This window comes from Passer domesticus, chromosome 4 (genome assembly GCF_036417665.1).
Source record: "Passer domesticus isolate bPasDom1 chromosome 4, bPasDom1.hap1, whole genome shotgun sequence".
Classification (NCBI taxonomy): Eukaryota; Metazoa; Chordata; class Aves; order Passeriformes; family Passeridae; genus Passer; species Passer domesticus.
The window spans coordinates 74,614,515-74,631,355 of record NC_087477.1 but is presented as its reverse complement, the minus strand read 5'-3'; the positions used below and the strand labels follow the sequence as shown (position 1 = coordinate 74,631,355).

The window sequence follows — 16,841 nt, the reverse complement described above, 5'->3', positions numbered from 1 at the left end:
TTGAACAAAGCTAGATGCAAGCAGACGGTCAGCTGAGAGTTGTGCTTTCCCTGAGATAAGTGACAGAATGTTTGAAAGTTGGCTCTTTGTATTCTGCCTGTAAATGTTCAGAACCCAGCAGATTTCCTAGCATTATCCTCTATACTGAAATCATATGAGAAAATTAGTTTAGAAGGTTGGTGGAGCTAGGTGTGCGATTCTAACCTGAAAGGCTTATATACAGAGAGTTTATAAAATAGTGTGTGAAGTGATGTTGTACTGGGTAAGTAACAGATTCTGGCAGCACTCAGAGAATTCTTTGGATGCAACAAGAAGTTGATGCCTGTACTGCAAGAAAGTGTGCTTTGGAAAGGAGACAGAGAGGTCATTTTTAATCCCTTTTATTCCAAATCTTTCTGGATGGCCAGGAAAAGAATAGTGGTTCTGTTTTGTCTGTGATTCTGTCATTGTTAGAATAGGGGAGAGAAATACATCTTCACTCTCCTTACAGATTTCACCCTCTGTGTCTCAGGAGTGGGAAACAGAGATGTCTTTCTTGGCTCAGGAAGGCACTCACCCCCACTGTAATGGCACAGATGATTTCATGTTGCTCCATTTTATTGCTAAGGCCTGGCATTTCCCAGTATGTGTCACCCACCCCTGCCAGTATCCCCCTCTTTCCCTTTGTTCTACTCCAGTATTTGAGCATGACTTCGACTTGAGTGACAAATCTTGAGGTGGAGAGAAAGGAAATTTTTGTATTGTGTTACCTGGGTAGTTGTACACATGGATTTTTTTTCTCAATATAATGCCTGGGCTATAGGTGGGGTATTTTTTGGTTTTCTGCAGGATGTTGTTATGGCAGAATTGGACAGTACCTAGTCACTTCTCTGGGACCTGATCCATGTAAATTGGAACATGTAAGATGGATAAGAGTTTCTGTCACCTGAAAGATGTCATCAGACAAGCTTCATGCAGAGGTGCAGACATCTAGCATGTGAATGAAAGCTAAAAGATACAGCCTGTTCCAACCTTATGAACTTTCAGCCTTATGAATTGTTCTCCTCTATGCCCTCTTTCCCTTTGTACCTTGCTGTTGATGCAAGGTACTCTGTTGTCTACTTATGTTCTGGGAAAAAGAATTAGGTACTCACAAAGTAGTTTTCTCCCCGATAATTATTGTAAGCTTAAACTATTTTAGATTTGTTGCTAGCAGATCCTGAACACAACATCAAAAGCTCACAGGCCCTTCTGGTTTTTCCACCTAGCAAAGAGAGATGATGCAGAGGGGAATGTAACATGTTTTCTCTTATTCAGAACTTTATGCTATCAAATATATGTTGCAACATTTCCCAGTTTAGAGGGACCTAGAGCATCTTTTCTGCTGTATGGTAACTGGGAAGGCACTCTTCACTTGCTGGCCCTGCCACTGAGCTTCCCTCTCAAATCACAGAGATCCAGACCCTGTCCTGAAGTCCCTGGAGCAGAGTTGCATCCCCCAGCTTTGTGGGGTGTGTGAGTGTCTGTGTAACCCAGCTGCTAATCCGTGAGATGAGCAAGCAGAGTTCCCGTGAAGGCATTTTGGCTTTCCTAAATTAGATTTATTTTTAAAATTTTGGTAATGTGTTGCCATCAAATTCCTGGTATATACCAGAGGCTTTTTCCTAAACCAGTTTGGTAACTCGGGTAATTGGAAGATGGAAGAAATTTCAGTTCTTATCTGGTTGTGAAAGATTTGATGGTTTCATCCAATTAGATATTATCTCTGGATGATAGCTCATAGGTACATTTACCACATATATGTTCTGTCATTTGTAATAAAATGCTTAAATACTTAAAAAAATTCCTCACATTAGCCCTAACTGGCACAGAGTCATGCCCTGTCCTTCCCCCTCTTTCTGAAATGGCTCCCTACAGGAGCTTTTCAATTTTATAGCTTCTGATACATATATTTTTCAATAGGTGGTTCTTAATATATGTGTAGTGTTAAATTTCATCAAATAATCCAACTTTTTATGTGTAGTAGATCCAGTTTTATCCTGAAGAGCCTCCAGTGGTGGGAAACACGAATGCTGAAGAATGAAAAAAAGTCCCAAACATAAACTGTATTTTTAAAATGAGATCATCATAGTATTTAAAAAAATCTGGTCTTGCAACTTATACCTTTCAAAGACAAATCTAGACAAGTTTCAGCTGAACAGTTTAGAAGAGAAACTTCTTTGTCTGAATGTGGACTGCATGCAATTTCTGACAGGTTTAAACTGAGATTTCGGAGTACTCACAAACGTAATTTGAACATATTACTTGAATATGAATTCTTGCACAGTAATTACAAGCTTTAGTTTTTAGGTTTTATTGAATTAGATGGATTTACTTACACAGATGAATTGAAAGAAATGTTCTCAAAATCTATTTTATTCTGTGATCTATAGAAATAAAAGGATTATGCTTGGAACACAATAGGTATATTTAGTGACTCTGTAGTAAAATATATTCCTCCTATAGGTGTTTTTCTAAAATGTTCTAACATAAAAATTACTAGGGCCCTGCTTGGAGAGATTTTAAAATGCTGATACACCTAAGTAACATGCAGTAGACAAAGAATTTAAAATAAACATGCAAAACCAACCTGTGGTGTGCAGAAAGTTCACTGCATTAACTTATGCTAAATGGATCAAGATAAAACTCTCCATTCATTATTGAGCTTTTCTATAAAATTGCACCATTTTCTCGTGAAAATACCTTTTATAATTGTTAACTTCCCCGTTGTTGACAGAAGTAGTATGAATATTCTTTCTGCTATCATGAAAATCCTAATAATTTTGCTTCATACCTTTCAAAACCATGAAGAATTGTACTTGGTGTTTCAACCTAGGTTAATGAAAGCTAACAAAGTAAATGACCATTCCTAAAATATAGATATTTTAAAAGGACTTTGGGTTCTTTTTCTGTCTAATGTGTAAACTGATACTATTGCTTTACTTTGAGTCATCATTTTCCTTGTTCTTTTAGAAATGACATTGAAGTTGTTTATTCATTAACTGTACTGTACAGTGATGTGCTAAGAAATTAGAAGCAATCACATCTATAAACCAGATTTCAGTAATGCAAATTAAATTTTCTAAATTACCTACATTAATTAAATGATGGCTTCTGAATTTATAACATGATCACTAGGCTTATGTGCAAAATAGAAGTAGAAAAGATGTCCTAAGCCCCACTGAAGGACTGTAACAAGAACCATGTTTTTGATACCTGAAACAAAGCTCTTAAAGGGAGATGCTTGGAGATCCTTTTTGTTATATTATTATGCTTCACAGATCCAGAAGCATTTATGTAGTTAAGTAAGATATGCCACCATTTTTTCATTTTTAAAATCTTTTTCATGAGAGGTATATTTTTATCTGAACTAGCACCAGGGGAATGAGGTCAACAAAGGTTAGTTTAGACTTTGAAAGTCCCAGAACACTTGTGCCAGAGACTAGCTCAGATCCTCTCCTGGTGATGGGAATGGTGAGGCCACCCCACTTTGTAACAATTTCTTCAGAGTGTTAACATCAGGGTGAGAGCCTGCAGTGAAAGAGAGAAATAAAGGATAATATATTACTAAAGGGTTTTTTTGTGGATTTTGAAGAAGAATGGGATTATTTGTTGCCAAGGATGAAAAATACAAACTATGGTGTTAGCTTGAATTTTGCTTATATTTGTGCTTTTTTTCTTCTGTGTGTTTCTGACATTGAAGAAATTTTAGATACTGTAGGACATTATTTCCTAGCTTTTTAATGAGCATTACAAATGAAGAGAGTATTTTTTAACTATTTAGAAGGTTTCCGAAATGTTCAAGGACACTTTCAGTGACCAAGAATAGATTGGCCAAACTGAAATAAAAATACTTTCTGTTAGTCATTAAACAAACAATGCAAACTTAAATCTAAAAATCATTTGTCCTCCATACTTCACTCAGCTGAGTGTCAAGGTTCAAGCATTGGAGTACCTATTTGGGAAATGATCAGTACTTAGATTTAATGAGGTGTGAGATGCCTTGAGGTCATTTATGATGAAAGTGGAGAAGTCTAGGGTAGATAAGCACATAAACTTCAACATTTCACTAGAATACTAATTGTCCTTGAAAATCTGATGTACAATAGGTAGAGGTGATGAGGAGTTCTTATTTATTGGAAGTTAAATTCTGGTTTATTGCAAGCACTCTGAACATCCTTTTGTTTCTGTGATAGTCAGAAGTGACTGACAGGGAAAGTTTTTAGGGTCACCTGACTGACAAAACATGGAATTTTCATTTTAATGCCACATATCTCCAAACACTACAGCAATTTAAAGTGCATGAGGTGTTGTTTTAATTCATTGTGTTTTCCAGTCTTTGCAGGTCAGTTTTAGGTATCTACCTTGTCACAAGTACCAACTGATTGTCTCTGCCCCTCTAAGAAAGACTTTTGGGAGCAGTGTAGTTACCCCAGCAGGAAATTCTCCTTCCAATAAATATTGGTGGGCTGAAATCCCTGGACAGTAGTGGTTGAAAGGGGTGAATTTCATGCTGGGGAGAAAACAACTGTGAGAAATAACAGCTGGCTTCTTTAGATTTTCCTCTCTAATATTATCACTTATTAATAAGATGATAAAAGTAGCTAATACTGCAAATACTAAATGAATCTCAGAGATTTCTGATACTTGCCATGAAACTTCAGTAACACTTTTCTTTCTCTTTTTTATTGCAGTCAGCAACTGTTTCTGATGGAGGTAAGCTGAAGCTTGTTTTTACTTTTATAATGAAAAATCAATTTTCCACATTAAGCAACATAATATGTGGGAAATTATGTGATATATTACAAGACGTAAGTCCAAGGTGGTGCAGAACTCTGTGGCTGCTTTGGGAACTGTGCCAGTGAAAATATTGCAGCCTTGTGTTCACATACTTTCACTGGTTTATTTGCATAATAATTTTTTGGGTACATTTATATATGCACATTTTTATTAAAACAAGGCTTCTTCATTCATAATAATAGAGGCAGAGCTGGTAGACTTCTGTGTAATTGGATGGTAGATAAAATCTCATTCTCTGTTTTATTGTCCTTTACATACCTTGTTTGCTTTTAAAGAGATGCTCTAGTTTCTGAGTTGTAAGCTGTGTTGGTACATTTGTTGAGGTTGAACTTTCTTAAATGTGATCGTTTTTGAGAAGGGGGTAAGTAATTTGATATTTGTAAAATCCCAGCATGGAGCTCTTGCATTTCTGGAGTACTTCTGAGTAAACTCCTCTTTATTGAACATAAGCTGGTTTGTTTTGATTTTAACATGCCTTTAATGTTTTAAAGGATGTCCACTCTTTGTTAAACATTAGAAGATGATTTCTCTGAAGCTTTGAAGTTAATTGAAACCGTTTAAAAAGGCTTCCTTAATGGAATAAAGGAATTTGTGTAATGTAGGGTATAAAGGCGAGGACTTTTCTCCTTGTCTTCTCTGGCAGGAGTTGGTTCACTTGATCCTGCAGAAAAACTCATGTATTTTTGCATTTGCTGTTCTTTGACAACATTACAAGACAAATGTATTAAATAAAAAGGGCAAAAGGGAACAAGATGTGTTGCTGTAATCAGTGCAGTGAAATTGGGAAAAAATACTTGGAATGCTAATGATAATTTCTTTTATAATACATGGAAATGTAAATGAAAATTAGCAATACTATTTAGAAAAATTCTTCATATCTTAATTTCTGATTCCTTGCAAGACTAAAACTGCACTTCAGAAAAACATTTCTGTTTTGGTCCTTTTGCTGGAGCCATTTTCCAGTGGCTGACTTTGTCAGGTATTCTCCTTCTGTCCTGCTGACACAGTCTGATGATTTACTATACTTCTGTCTGGATAAGAAGCAGACTCTGTGTTGTATCTGTCTTGTCCACAAAGTGATAAAACAACAAACCAGAAAATAATAGTCTTTATTCTGCTTTCTATTTTTAAAACATAGCCTGTGTTTTTCTGGGAAAAATATGGGTTTTTTTCCCCCACATGTTACCTTCTTGATATAAAAATCAAAGCAGACCACAGACTTTCTGATTGTGTACATAGTTGAGGAGCAAAAATTTGATTGATCTTTTCTTAGGTAAAACACAATGTACTTTTGTCTTGTCTCCACGAGGGGTCTTGTTCTGTGTTAATGAAAGTTTTTTGTTGCCTATCCAGACTTGGGAATCCCTGTGATAGTACTCATACAATAATAATGTCAAGATTTTTATCCTGCCAGCTGAAAATTTATTTTAAAAAATCCACTTATTTTCAGGTCTTTCAGTATGATTTGTGTCTTATTCCAAATCTTTAGATAACTGTTTTCACAATTAATTCTGTACACTTTTCTGAGCTCATGAAATCTAAGGGCCATGTATGGTCACAGAGGTGAAAAAAAGCCAAGAAGTTATGTACTATTTTTTAGTTGTATTCCCTATTTTTAGTTAGTTCAGAATTTAACATGAACTCTCTCTTCATTGTTAAATGCTACTTAAGAAGGGGTATAATTTGTGTAGAAAGTGGTAGTTGAACTACATTGAATAATATTGAATCAATGCTTAAGTACCCAGCTAGTGGGTTGGAAAAATAGGAGCCAGAGAGACTGTAACCAGAAAAAGTGAAATTAAATAAATTCCTAATTCACCTCGAGCTGCATTGAGTAAATAATTCTGATTCATGTATGAATTTTATTTTCCAGCATTTACTTTCATTTAGTATGGCACAGTGCAGAATTTTTTTTGAGTTTTCATTAATCTCACTAATACACAAATAGATCCACAGACACACATTTTAGGGTATGTTTAATTTAGAGAAATTTTCCCCAGTGTAACCATTAGTACAGCACTGCATGCTTCCCTTCCTAGACTAAATCTTTGTCATCACAGAATCACAGAATGATTTGGGCTGGAAGGGACTGTAGAGGTCAACTTGTTCCAGCCCTGCTGCCATCCAGCCTGGCCTTGACACTTCCAGGGATGGGACATCTACAGTTTCTCTGGGCAACCTGTTCCAGTGTTATCATTGCTGTCAGAGTGAAAAATTTCTAATATCTAATCTAAATATACCCTCCTTCAGTTTAATGCTATTACCCTTTGCCTGCTCTTGCCAGAAGTCCCTCTCCAGCTCTCTTGTACCCCTTTTAGGTACTGAAAGGCGCTCTAAGGTCTCTCCAGGACCTTCTCTTCTGCCTGGTATTATTAATTAATATTATTTGTACATATAGATACTATAAATACTGTTGTTAAGCTTTAGTTTGGGAAGAAAATTACTGTGTAAAAAGCAATTTTGTTGCTTTATGTACATCTCTTCAGTATGGTGGGAGGCACAGCAGTTCTTTGTACATTTTCTTTCTGAAGTCAATGATGATTTATGTGATATGGCTTTTATTATGTTAGAGCCCAGCCCTGGAAACCATCTACCCCTTTGTGTTTATTTTCTATTTTACATCTCAGTTTGTGCAAGGCTGGGATGTTCTTATCAGCCAAAACTGCACTTGGGCATTGTAAGATAGCTGACATGTAAATTAGTGTTGTTTCCAGATGTGCTGACCAGTGGCAGCTCTTAACTGTAATTGATTTGTGTAATGAATTGCAGGCAATCAGACTGCAAACTGTAATAAAGCTTAGATGCAAGATTACTGCAGTAGATCAACTAACATGCAGCACCTCTGCCCTAGGAGTAGCAGGAACCATTTTATGTGACTACAGTGACCTGTCATTAGCAGGTTTCTCTACTTCCCACCTCAGAAGCTGTCCTTTGCTGCTGACTGTGGGAGTGTGTACACAGCACGCAGGCTGTGCCTGATGTTGTGAGCACTGTGCCATCTGAATTGTCACAGGGATGATCAATAGGCCCCTGCTAATGTCTGACTTTGCTATTTATACCTGGAAGGCACTTCAGAAAGGAAAAACCTTAAGGTCAAAGGATCTATAACAGAAGTACCATCATCATTCATCTCCCAGACAGAGGTAGTGAGGTACCTGAGCTAGTGAGAATGTCTGAGTCAGTTCTCACCTGCTCTTCCCTTCAGAGATCAGTCCCACAAAGCTGAAATACTTCAGCCTAGCAGATGCTCTATGCACATTTTTTCCTAAGATACTACTTTGCTGTAGTTTCGGCTGATTTTTGCTTTTAGTGTTCATCACATGGACAGAATTTTCATAATGAAAAGTGTTCCTAAAGACCTTTCTGAAAGGAATCTGATGTTTGCAGTAATAAATAATGTAAAACTGTATTTTAAGAAGTAACTGAGGAAGGTAAGGCAAAAAATTAGCAGTGAAGTGCAAAACAAAGCAAAACACTGTTTATGCTTTTTGCACTATAAATACAGATGGATTGTTTCCTCTAGTAGGTATATGACTTATTTGTCAGTTCTGCTGGTGGTGCGTGCTCACTGTAGCTGTGTTCCACTGTAGCATAAATAATTCAAGTTCCTTTAGCAGCAGTGGCAAAAGGTCTTTTCTTTAAATTATTTATGTAGCATTTTATAATGCTTTGTGTTAAGTATACTATTGCTTCCCTCTGCTTGAAGCAACGAGGGAAGGAATCGAGTTGTTTAGAATGGTGTTTGAAGCTCCCAGGAGCTGCTGTGGGGAACTTTGTTAGCTTCTCTCATCCCAGAATTGCAGAGGAACAAACAATGTGCTGGACAGTGAGATTAATCTGCACCCAATGGGTTCCGGGACGTTGCAGCTGAACTTGGTATGGATTCAGAAGGATGGCTTTCAGTGAAGGGCTTGAAGTATTTGATTAAGTGGCACCACAGTGGTTCTTACCAGCTTTATCCAGGTAATGTATTTAGCGATTATATGATTTGTGTACGTTCCTGTGATTATGAGGAATATGCTTAGCTTCTCACGACAATAAAAAGTATTTGTAGCCTGAAAAATGTATACAAAATACATACGAATGCATACAAAATAGCTTCCATTTATTGTATTCAGGCTTTATATTATCTAAACCAAAACTTCTGAAGCCATCCTATCCTGAATGCTTTCAAGACTTATTTTATTAAATGCCTGTATTTTCTTACATAATGCTGTTTTTGTAGAATAAATAAAACCAAGACCCTCCATAGAATATATAAACACAAAAAGTGCAAAATATTGTGTTTTTTTAGATAGCATTCTGTGTCAGTTCTGTATTTCCAAAAGATAATAAATGAAACTAAATGAGTTTGCTCTCAAAGTGGTTTTTCCTCAGTAGGCATGGTTGCTATAAGAACAAAAATAAAGTTAGGTCCCTGGGATTTGAAATGTTTGACCAAGGAGCCTCCTTTTACAGGTAATACAGGGTAAGTCAGTGCTTCCAGAAGTGATGACAAAGGAAGGCAGGCATTTGGAAACTTCCCAGCACTGCTGTAGTTCATGTTGTTCATGCAGAGCTGGGATTTTCACATTAAACATCCTGAGATTCTCACCTGCTCCTGTTCTTTTTTAAAATACTTCATGAGGTGGAAGAGGAGGAGTCCACTTTGCACAACAGCCCTGTGGTGAGAACATGTGAGCGTGGGAGTCAGGGCTCTGTGTTTCCTCTGATGACCATCACAGAGGGCTCATTAGAAGAAATATGTGACTGGGTTGGAAAGTTTTCCCACTCCTGCTTTCCAAGGTGGGCTGCCTGTACCTAGGAATGCATGAGCTCTGAGAGTCAGGAAACCTGATGCTGGAGCTTTCATTGGAGACATTCCTGTGCAAGAGGAGTGGAGCAGGAATTATGCCTTATACAGTCTTCATTTAAGTGTGATTTGGATAAAATGGGTACTAATGGTAGAGTCAGGGAAGTGTTTTTCCTTCTTTCTTTTTCTCCAGTTCTAAATGGTGTATCTACACTAGTCTGTAACTCTTTTAATTGCTACTGATGATCTGGGTGGTTAAAGAACTAGAATAACCAAGCCTATTTTGGCAAACAACCTTTTCTGTATGTTTTCAGCTTGATGGGTACCACAGCAGAAAACTCTACAGATTTTGAAAGCAAACCAACTACATTTTCTCATAAAAGGAATCCAAAGCTGTGCCAGGGTTAAGTATAAATTAAAATAGTTCTATTTGAAAAAAGTCTGAATTACCTGAATGAAATCTACCATAACAGAGACAGCTTACTGGGAATGAGTAATCCCTTAATGCTGTGTTAACATATTGGAAGACCTGTGCTAGTAGCTCCTTGGTTGATGGAAACAGAGTCTTATTTTGGTTCATCTGTTTTCATGGGATCTCCAGAGTCGGAAGCCTATCAGGGGAGGGAGAACCCGGTGCAGTTCAGAGGAGTGTAACTCTGAGGAGCTGGAGAGAGCAGGCAGCTGGTAGCAATTAAAGGTAGTTAGCAGTTACCCACTGGTGTAAACACTGGAGGCTGTAATTGCAGTTTGGTTTCCCGGCTGCCATGGGGAAGTTGAATGCCTGCCACTGGGAGGGAGGTGATGCTGACTGGCTGATGATTGCTGTGCCTGCCACTTCCCAATCCTTTCTGAGTCCTAAGGCACTGTGACTCCGGGATCCAGAGTTGAGCTCTTGGTGTGGCTGCTCCCTAATTTCTCTCTGTCAGCCAAGTAGGTTTCAGGGGTTTGGGATGTGGCATGAGTTTGCCTTTCTGACTTTGCCTGAAAGGAACAAGGAAATTTTCATCATTCATTACTGGAGAACACTGGGATTGAACCCTCCAGGAGTGAGGCAGTATCTGAAACCGTTCCAGATCTATCAAGAAGTGGGTGCCTATTTATATCCTGGACTGTAAAATAGAACATATCCACCTGCAGAGTTAAAGCAAAATACTACAGATAATAAAGTTAGATATCATTCTCTTCAGATTCACGTTAACTTCTTTCACAATAGTTTCACTCTGGGGACCAGGTATTCTCTAATTAAGTTAACAGTTGCTCTTTCATATGTCTTAAAGGAAAAAGTGAATAAATATTTGTATAAGAAAATTTGGCATTATTTGCTGAGTGTTGGTAATTAGTCTTGATTTATATGGTGATTAGGTAAAGAAAGTTATTTATATACCTGATTTGTTACTAGTGTCCTTAAATATTATCATTTTTAAAAATACAAACTTACATTTTGTTTTTCCCTCATGTAATTTTGTATCTATGTCTTAAAAAATAGCTTTGCTTCCAGAAACTCAGAATAGTTAACTGTTACATCTTAGTGAATATTTCTGAGCTAAGAATATGTTTAAAAATGAGGTTTTGGAATTCTTAAAAATGTTTATTTTCTTATCTTTACAACTATCTTTATCACTTTTTCCAATGCTTTTAACTATTTTCAATGGCGCATTTTTTCAAAGCTCTTACTTCCAGGGAGGAACAATATTGTTTTGTAACATGAAGTTTGGAAATGCAGAGTGCTTTCAAATACTTCTAACATGAAAGGAGACCTTGGGAGAGCGTATACAGTAGGGTCTTTTTGATGAAATTACTCATTGCTTTAGTTAGTCTAAGTGATTAACTGAGGAAAACCATAAAAACAGCCCTGTGAAACACAGTCCATTTCTGATTGGTTGTGAATTCAGTTTTCTCCAACAGATTGAATTTCTAGTGAGCTGCATACTTGTTTTTCCATTTGGCGTAAAATTGCTGAATATACAATCTATTTAATTTGAGGGTATTATTTTCTCACATCTGTTACTGATAATTTTTCAAATAATTGAATGGCTGTGATTTTTTCGTCTCTTCATCAAAGAATCTCATTCAGTTTGGCATCTCTCTGTGTGCAACCTGTCGTGCTCGAGCAGGGAGATCAGACCAGGTAGCTCAGGCTTTAGTTGTGTCTCCACAAGGAATTAAACCTCATATCACCTCTAGGAAGTGTGCAGCTGTGAGCTCAGCATTACCAGTTTTATATTTCTGTACACTGGGAGTTGGAGGGACCATCCTGTAAAAGGGTGTTCAAGAGGTAAATGACAAATCTGTGAATAGAGCCCTGCTCTAAGCAGTTCTGTCTCTTAGTTAGAGCAGCCATTTCTTTATCTTTTCTACTTCTGTGAACAAATGGCCACTTGGACACTTTTTGTGTGCCTGTTTTGTTTACTGACATGACAAAGATGATCTGGGGTTAATATTTGAAATTTTTAGCTTGCTACACAAGGGTTTTTTTTGTGTGTGTTTCCCTGAATTCTCCATGGGTTCTTGTTAATTTATTTCTCAGAATAAAAAATCACTTCAGTTTATTCAAGATCTAAAGAATCTGGTAATTTCTCATCTTGGAGTCTCTAGATTATTCCAGTATGTTGGCTGGAGTCTTGAAGGGATCCTTATTTTTATCAAAAACCATAATAAATGGAGGATCTATGGTTTGATGTCCCTAACTTCCTGTGGATGAGGAAGGCATCCCTTACTATCTCATTTTCCTAATGTTCTTTTCCACAATTAATTTTCCCATTTATACTGAAAAATTCCAAATTTTCAATATTAATGGGAATATTGTATTTCCATGCAAAATTTCAGAGGTTGCCTGTCTACCAATTTAAGTGTATATGAAATTTTGCTGTCTCCTATCACCTAATAGGTTTTTGCTCACATTCTGGTGAACAGCGGGTTCTTGAAGGTCAGCTTTCCTTGGATAACCTTCTGAAGGAGTGAAAGAGGAAAATGTATTTTATTTTGTGGAACAATTGTTTTGGGCCTGCCCCTTCTGCTTCTGTCAGGGGACTGCTGTTACAACACTCATTTAATTTTCTTTGCAGTGAAACAGAAGACACTTGAGAGGTGTTTGGGGTCTTTTTTTTCTATGCAGGTGCTCCTACTAAAAATGGAGAGCGATATTTAGAATTCTGCACCGCTGTGAGCTTGAGCAGGAGGCGTGATAAACCAAATAAACAATCCTGAAGAGTACAAGTGAATAGTACTTTATTGACAGATGTAATTTCCTTTATTGACAGAGCTGAATAGCACTGAGTTGAAGGACTGCATCAGTGAGAACAGCCTGAGCAGCAATGCCAGCCTTCCCAGCGTGCAGAGCTGCCGGCGGCTGCGGGAGCGGAGAGTTGCAAGCTGGGCAGTTTCCTTTGAGCGGCTTCTTCAGGACTCTGTTGGTGTTAAATATTTTTCGGTGAGTTTTGAGGGACAGTGAGAGGCTTTTCAAAATACCTCCTACTGCTGCACTAATTTTCCTGTATTCTTTTTTTTTTTCTTGACACTCTCCTTGCACAGGGCAGGAGACAGGAGTTCATTCATGCTCTGTTGTTACTCGAGCATCTTTCTGAGTTTACACAGTTGAGTAAAAGTTCATAGTAATATTTAAATTGCCATGCATCTCTGCATAGCTTCCCTTTTCACCTGAAACAACTTCTATATTTGGCGTTGACTGGGAACTTTTAGAATGCTTCCCCATTTTCTAAAATTTTTTTTTTTTTATCTGTAGCCTTTGTGCAAGAAGAAGGAAGTACTTTCGGTAGTTTCCTAAGAATGGGTTGTTATTTACATCCATCTCATGAAACATTGGAAGCCACATAGAAGGTGTTTTCAATGATAGAGGGGCTTATTTTCCTGCAAAGGTTTTTAGAAGTACTTTTTGGAAGTAGTTATGGTAGTTAAGAGCAATGGTTAAAACTGCAACTTGAAGGAGTAATGCTGAGTATTTCCAAAGCATAAATACTTTGTAATACATAAATACTATTCTGCACAGCACATTTATTGTAAATAGGATCATCTCTATTTTGCCAGGAAACTGAGAGTATATACTCTTGCTTTGTTGCACTGAGCGTGTTGCTGATTCTGAATGTGTTACACAGGGACAGTTTGTGCTGCCCAAGTAATTTTCACAATGAGAATATGAGAAAAAGGGTATAGGAGAGGTAGATGATTGGATCTGCAGTAACTCAGTCTCTTTTGCTTGATACAAAAGTATTAAGAGATCAGAATGGCTAATAAGCAGACTTCCAAGTTAACTGGTGGGGGAACCCAAAACCCACATTAACAGTGAACATCTATTTGTGGAAACAGAGAAGAGGAAAGCAAAATAATACATTCTGGATATTGTGTTCCTTATTTTAGCAGAGTAGTCTGAGAGTTAATAGCATTTCTGCTTTCATACTGAGACTTCTTGTCAGGCCGGAAGAAAAATTACAGTTCTGATCTGATGCTAGAGTTCATCTGAAAAACGATGTAGTTCATGGGGCTCTTACTGAAAGTTCAGTTGACTTTGTTCTACTTATAAACCTCTGGTAAACTTGTGTACATTTAGGAAATTGCTGCATTAAATTTTTAGCTGCTATGATACTTCAAAACTTACATTATAAATGTAAAAAGTAGCTCATATAATTTTAATAAATGTTCAGATTAAAAGGTTAAAGATACACTTAATTTCAGCAAAAGCCAACCTCAGATATTCTGGAAGTTTTACTTTCCCCCTGTATTTTATTCTAATTAGAACTTATTTTTACAAACACTGCAAAAGCACATGTCTTAAAGAAATACCAACTTTAAAAAAATGATTAGGGAATGTCAAAGTTTATTGTGTGCACCACCATTTTCTTGAGGCCCAGTTGATGTCCAAAGCCATTGCTTAGATCTATTAACCTGGTTGCCATAACACAGTGCAGTTACAGGTTGCTGCCAGTATCCAGGAACATTGAGGCACCAGCATTTAATTTATGGCTCCATAGCAAGTGTCTTGGTGCATGTGGGATCCAGCATCTGCCTTTCCTGAGGACAGCTTTGTCACAGAGCAGGAATTGCTCTCTAACAAGGAGAGACTTTGCATGTTTTGCAAATAGTCACACTTTGCATAATAGCTGCTGCTCAGAGCAGTCAGCCAGGAGGTGAGAGCTGTTTGCAGGCTCTCCTCACAAGGGGTTCAGACCAACCTCTGCAGCTTCCCAGCCATGGGTGACACCTGCTTGGCTGCCTGATATTCCAGCTGGAATCTATCCTCCTCCTGGAGAAGCTGAGTTGCTGGACAGTTGTGCCCAAATCCTGTGGCCACAAGGAAGCAAGTGGAGATGGACTCTGGGTTCACAGGGAGTGTGCCAAGGGGGAAGTAGGCAGTTGTGTTCTGATTCTTGCTCACTCATTTGATTCTCTTTAAATATGTAATTACATGTAAAGTGCAGAAATGTTTTCCTGACTACTCTCTTTTATGTGTTTGGTGTCTCAGCTTATGTATCTAAAGAACTGTAAATTCAGAGCTTGCTTGGGCATTTAGATTCCCTCTACTGTAGTTTATCTCAATTGCTTTCTTACAGCTGGACTCCCTAAACTCTTATGTAAATCTGAAAAGCACAAATAAACTTATTTCTGTGGAAATTGTTCTTACACAGCTTTCTGTGCCTGCTTTGTATGATAAGGAAGCTTCACTGATACCCATGCGACGATTGCGTGAAGGTTGTGGTGGATCAAGTTAATTTTTTTTATATCTTTATTTTCCCCTGATGTTTAAAATGCCTTTAAGATGCGGAGAAAATATTGAATTATACAGATTTGAATATAGGACAGTTTTCAATTGTAGAGTTTTCCAATTGAATCAGTACCAGTGTTCATTTGGACTTTAGGATGCTGTAATATCAATGTCCTGATTATTGTGTGTTGTACTGGGAGATATTTTATTTTCCTCTGAGTGAGTATTTTCCAAAGAGAAACCATGTAACCACATCAAACACAGTGAACAGAGATAGATTTTTTTTTTTTTAAAGTTGCCATGTGATACAGAAAGACACTGTAATGAGTCCAGGATTGACTATGGGCACTTCTTGATAAACATCTATTCTGTTATGTCAGTAGAACTGCAATTAAAGACAGTTTACAGTGTCACTTTTAAATGTAGTTTATAAACTATTTAAATTTTTATTTAAAGTGTATTCACCAGTTTATGCACTACTTAGCATGACATTTCAAATTTTGTACTTGCAAATTATTTGATTGTAAGTTCATGTATTCTTCTCAGTTATATACATTTTAAAAGACATGAATAAGAGGGGGAACACCAGGTATGTATTGGACATATATTGATTTTTACTTTAGAAAAAACATGGATTGTGAGACCGATTGAAAACTTACATTTATGTAAACTTTCCAAGCACTATATATATGTTTTTTAAGCTGACAAGTAACTTTTCTTTGAGACATTTATTTATTTGCTTATTTTTTCCCCTAGGAATTTCTACGGAAAGAATTTAGTGAAGAAAATATTTTATTTTGGCAGGCCTGTGAATATTTTAACCATGTACCTGCACATGATAAAAAAGAGGTAAGTCAATGTTGTATTTCAGTGCCTTGTGTTGCTTCTTCAAAAATTATTATTCCTTCAAGATTATTGAAATTAATGGAGCTGTGCTTGGTCTGTGTATTGTGACATCACTGAAATAGGGTGGGACGACCTAAATTTAAGATGTTGGATATGTTCAAACTGCAGCAAAGTGCAAACTGTAAGAATGAGGTGAGGTATCCTGGGTGTTGCAAATGGCCAACGGTGGCAGCCGTTGGAAGTGCAGAGCAAGTTAATTCACCATGTCAAGGAAAGACCTCTTGCACTCTTTGAGCTAGACTGCCTCCACCAACCAAGACTGTGTTTCTAAATAACTTAATTATCTGCTGCTCAAAGGGCAGGGCTCTCATGTTTGTTCACAAATTATGAGAATCTCCATCTCATCCTTTTGAGGGAATCCTACATTGGTCAGGCAGTTTAGGTGAATTTTGAACTTTGTGCAGGTTGGCAACACTTCTGTCTACACCACAGCTAAATCTAGTCAGGTTTATGTGGTGAAAACAGTTTCACCTTCCAAGTCTCTCTTAACTCTTTTGTCTACTAATGAGGTTTTTTTTCCCTACTTTCTTCTGTCTTCAAACAAAGTATTTTCTCAACACCACCCTTAAGGGCTGTGGGCTCAGCTTGGTGGGTTTTTCATTATTTTCA

General features: G+C 37.3%; 1 protein-coding gene across 7 annotated transcripts in view; it reads left to right on the top strand.

The window, feature by feature from the left end:
• Positions 1–16,841, top strand: part of RGS12 (regulator of G protein signaling 12) — an 84,865-nt gene that overhangs the window by 37,131 nt on the left and 30,893 nt on the right. For all 7 annotated transcript variants that reach the window (XM_064418806.1, XM_064418799.1, XM_064418805.1 and 4 more), the window contains 3 exons: positions 4,713–4,734; positions 12,871–13,040; positions 16,083–16,175. In XM_064418806.1, coding sequence (XP_064274876.1) covers positions 4,713–4,734; positions 12,871–13,040; positions 16,083–16,175 — 285 coding nt within the window. The remainder of the gene's footprint in view (positions 1–4,712; positions 4,735–12,870; positions 13,041–16,082; positions 16,176–16,841) is intronic.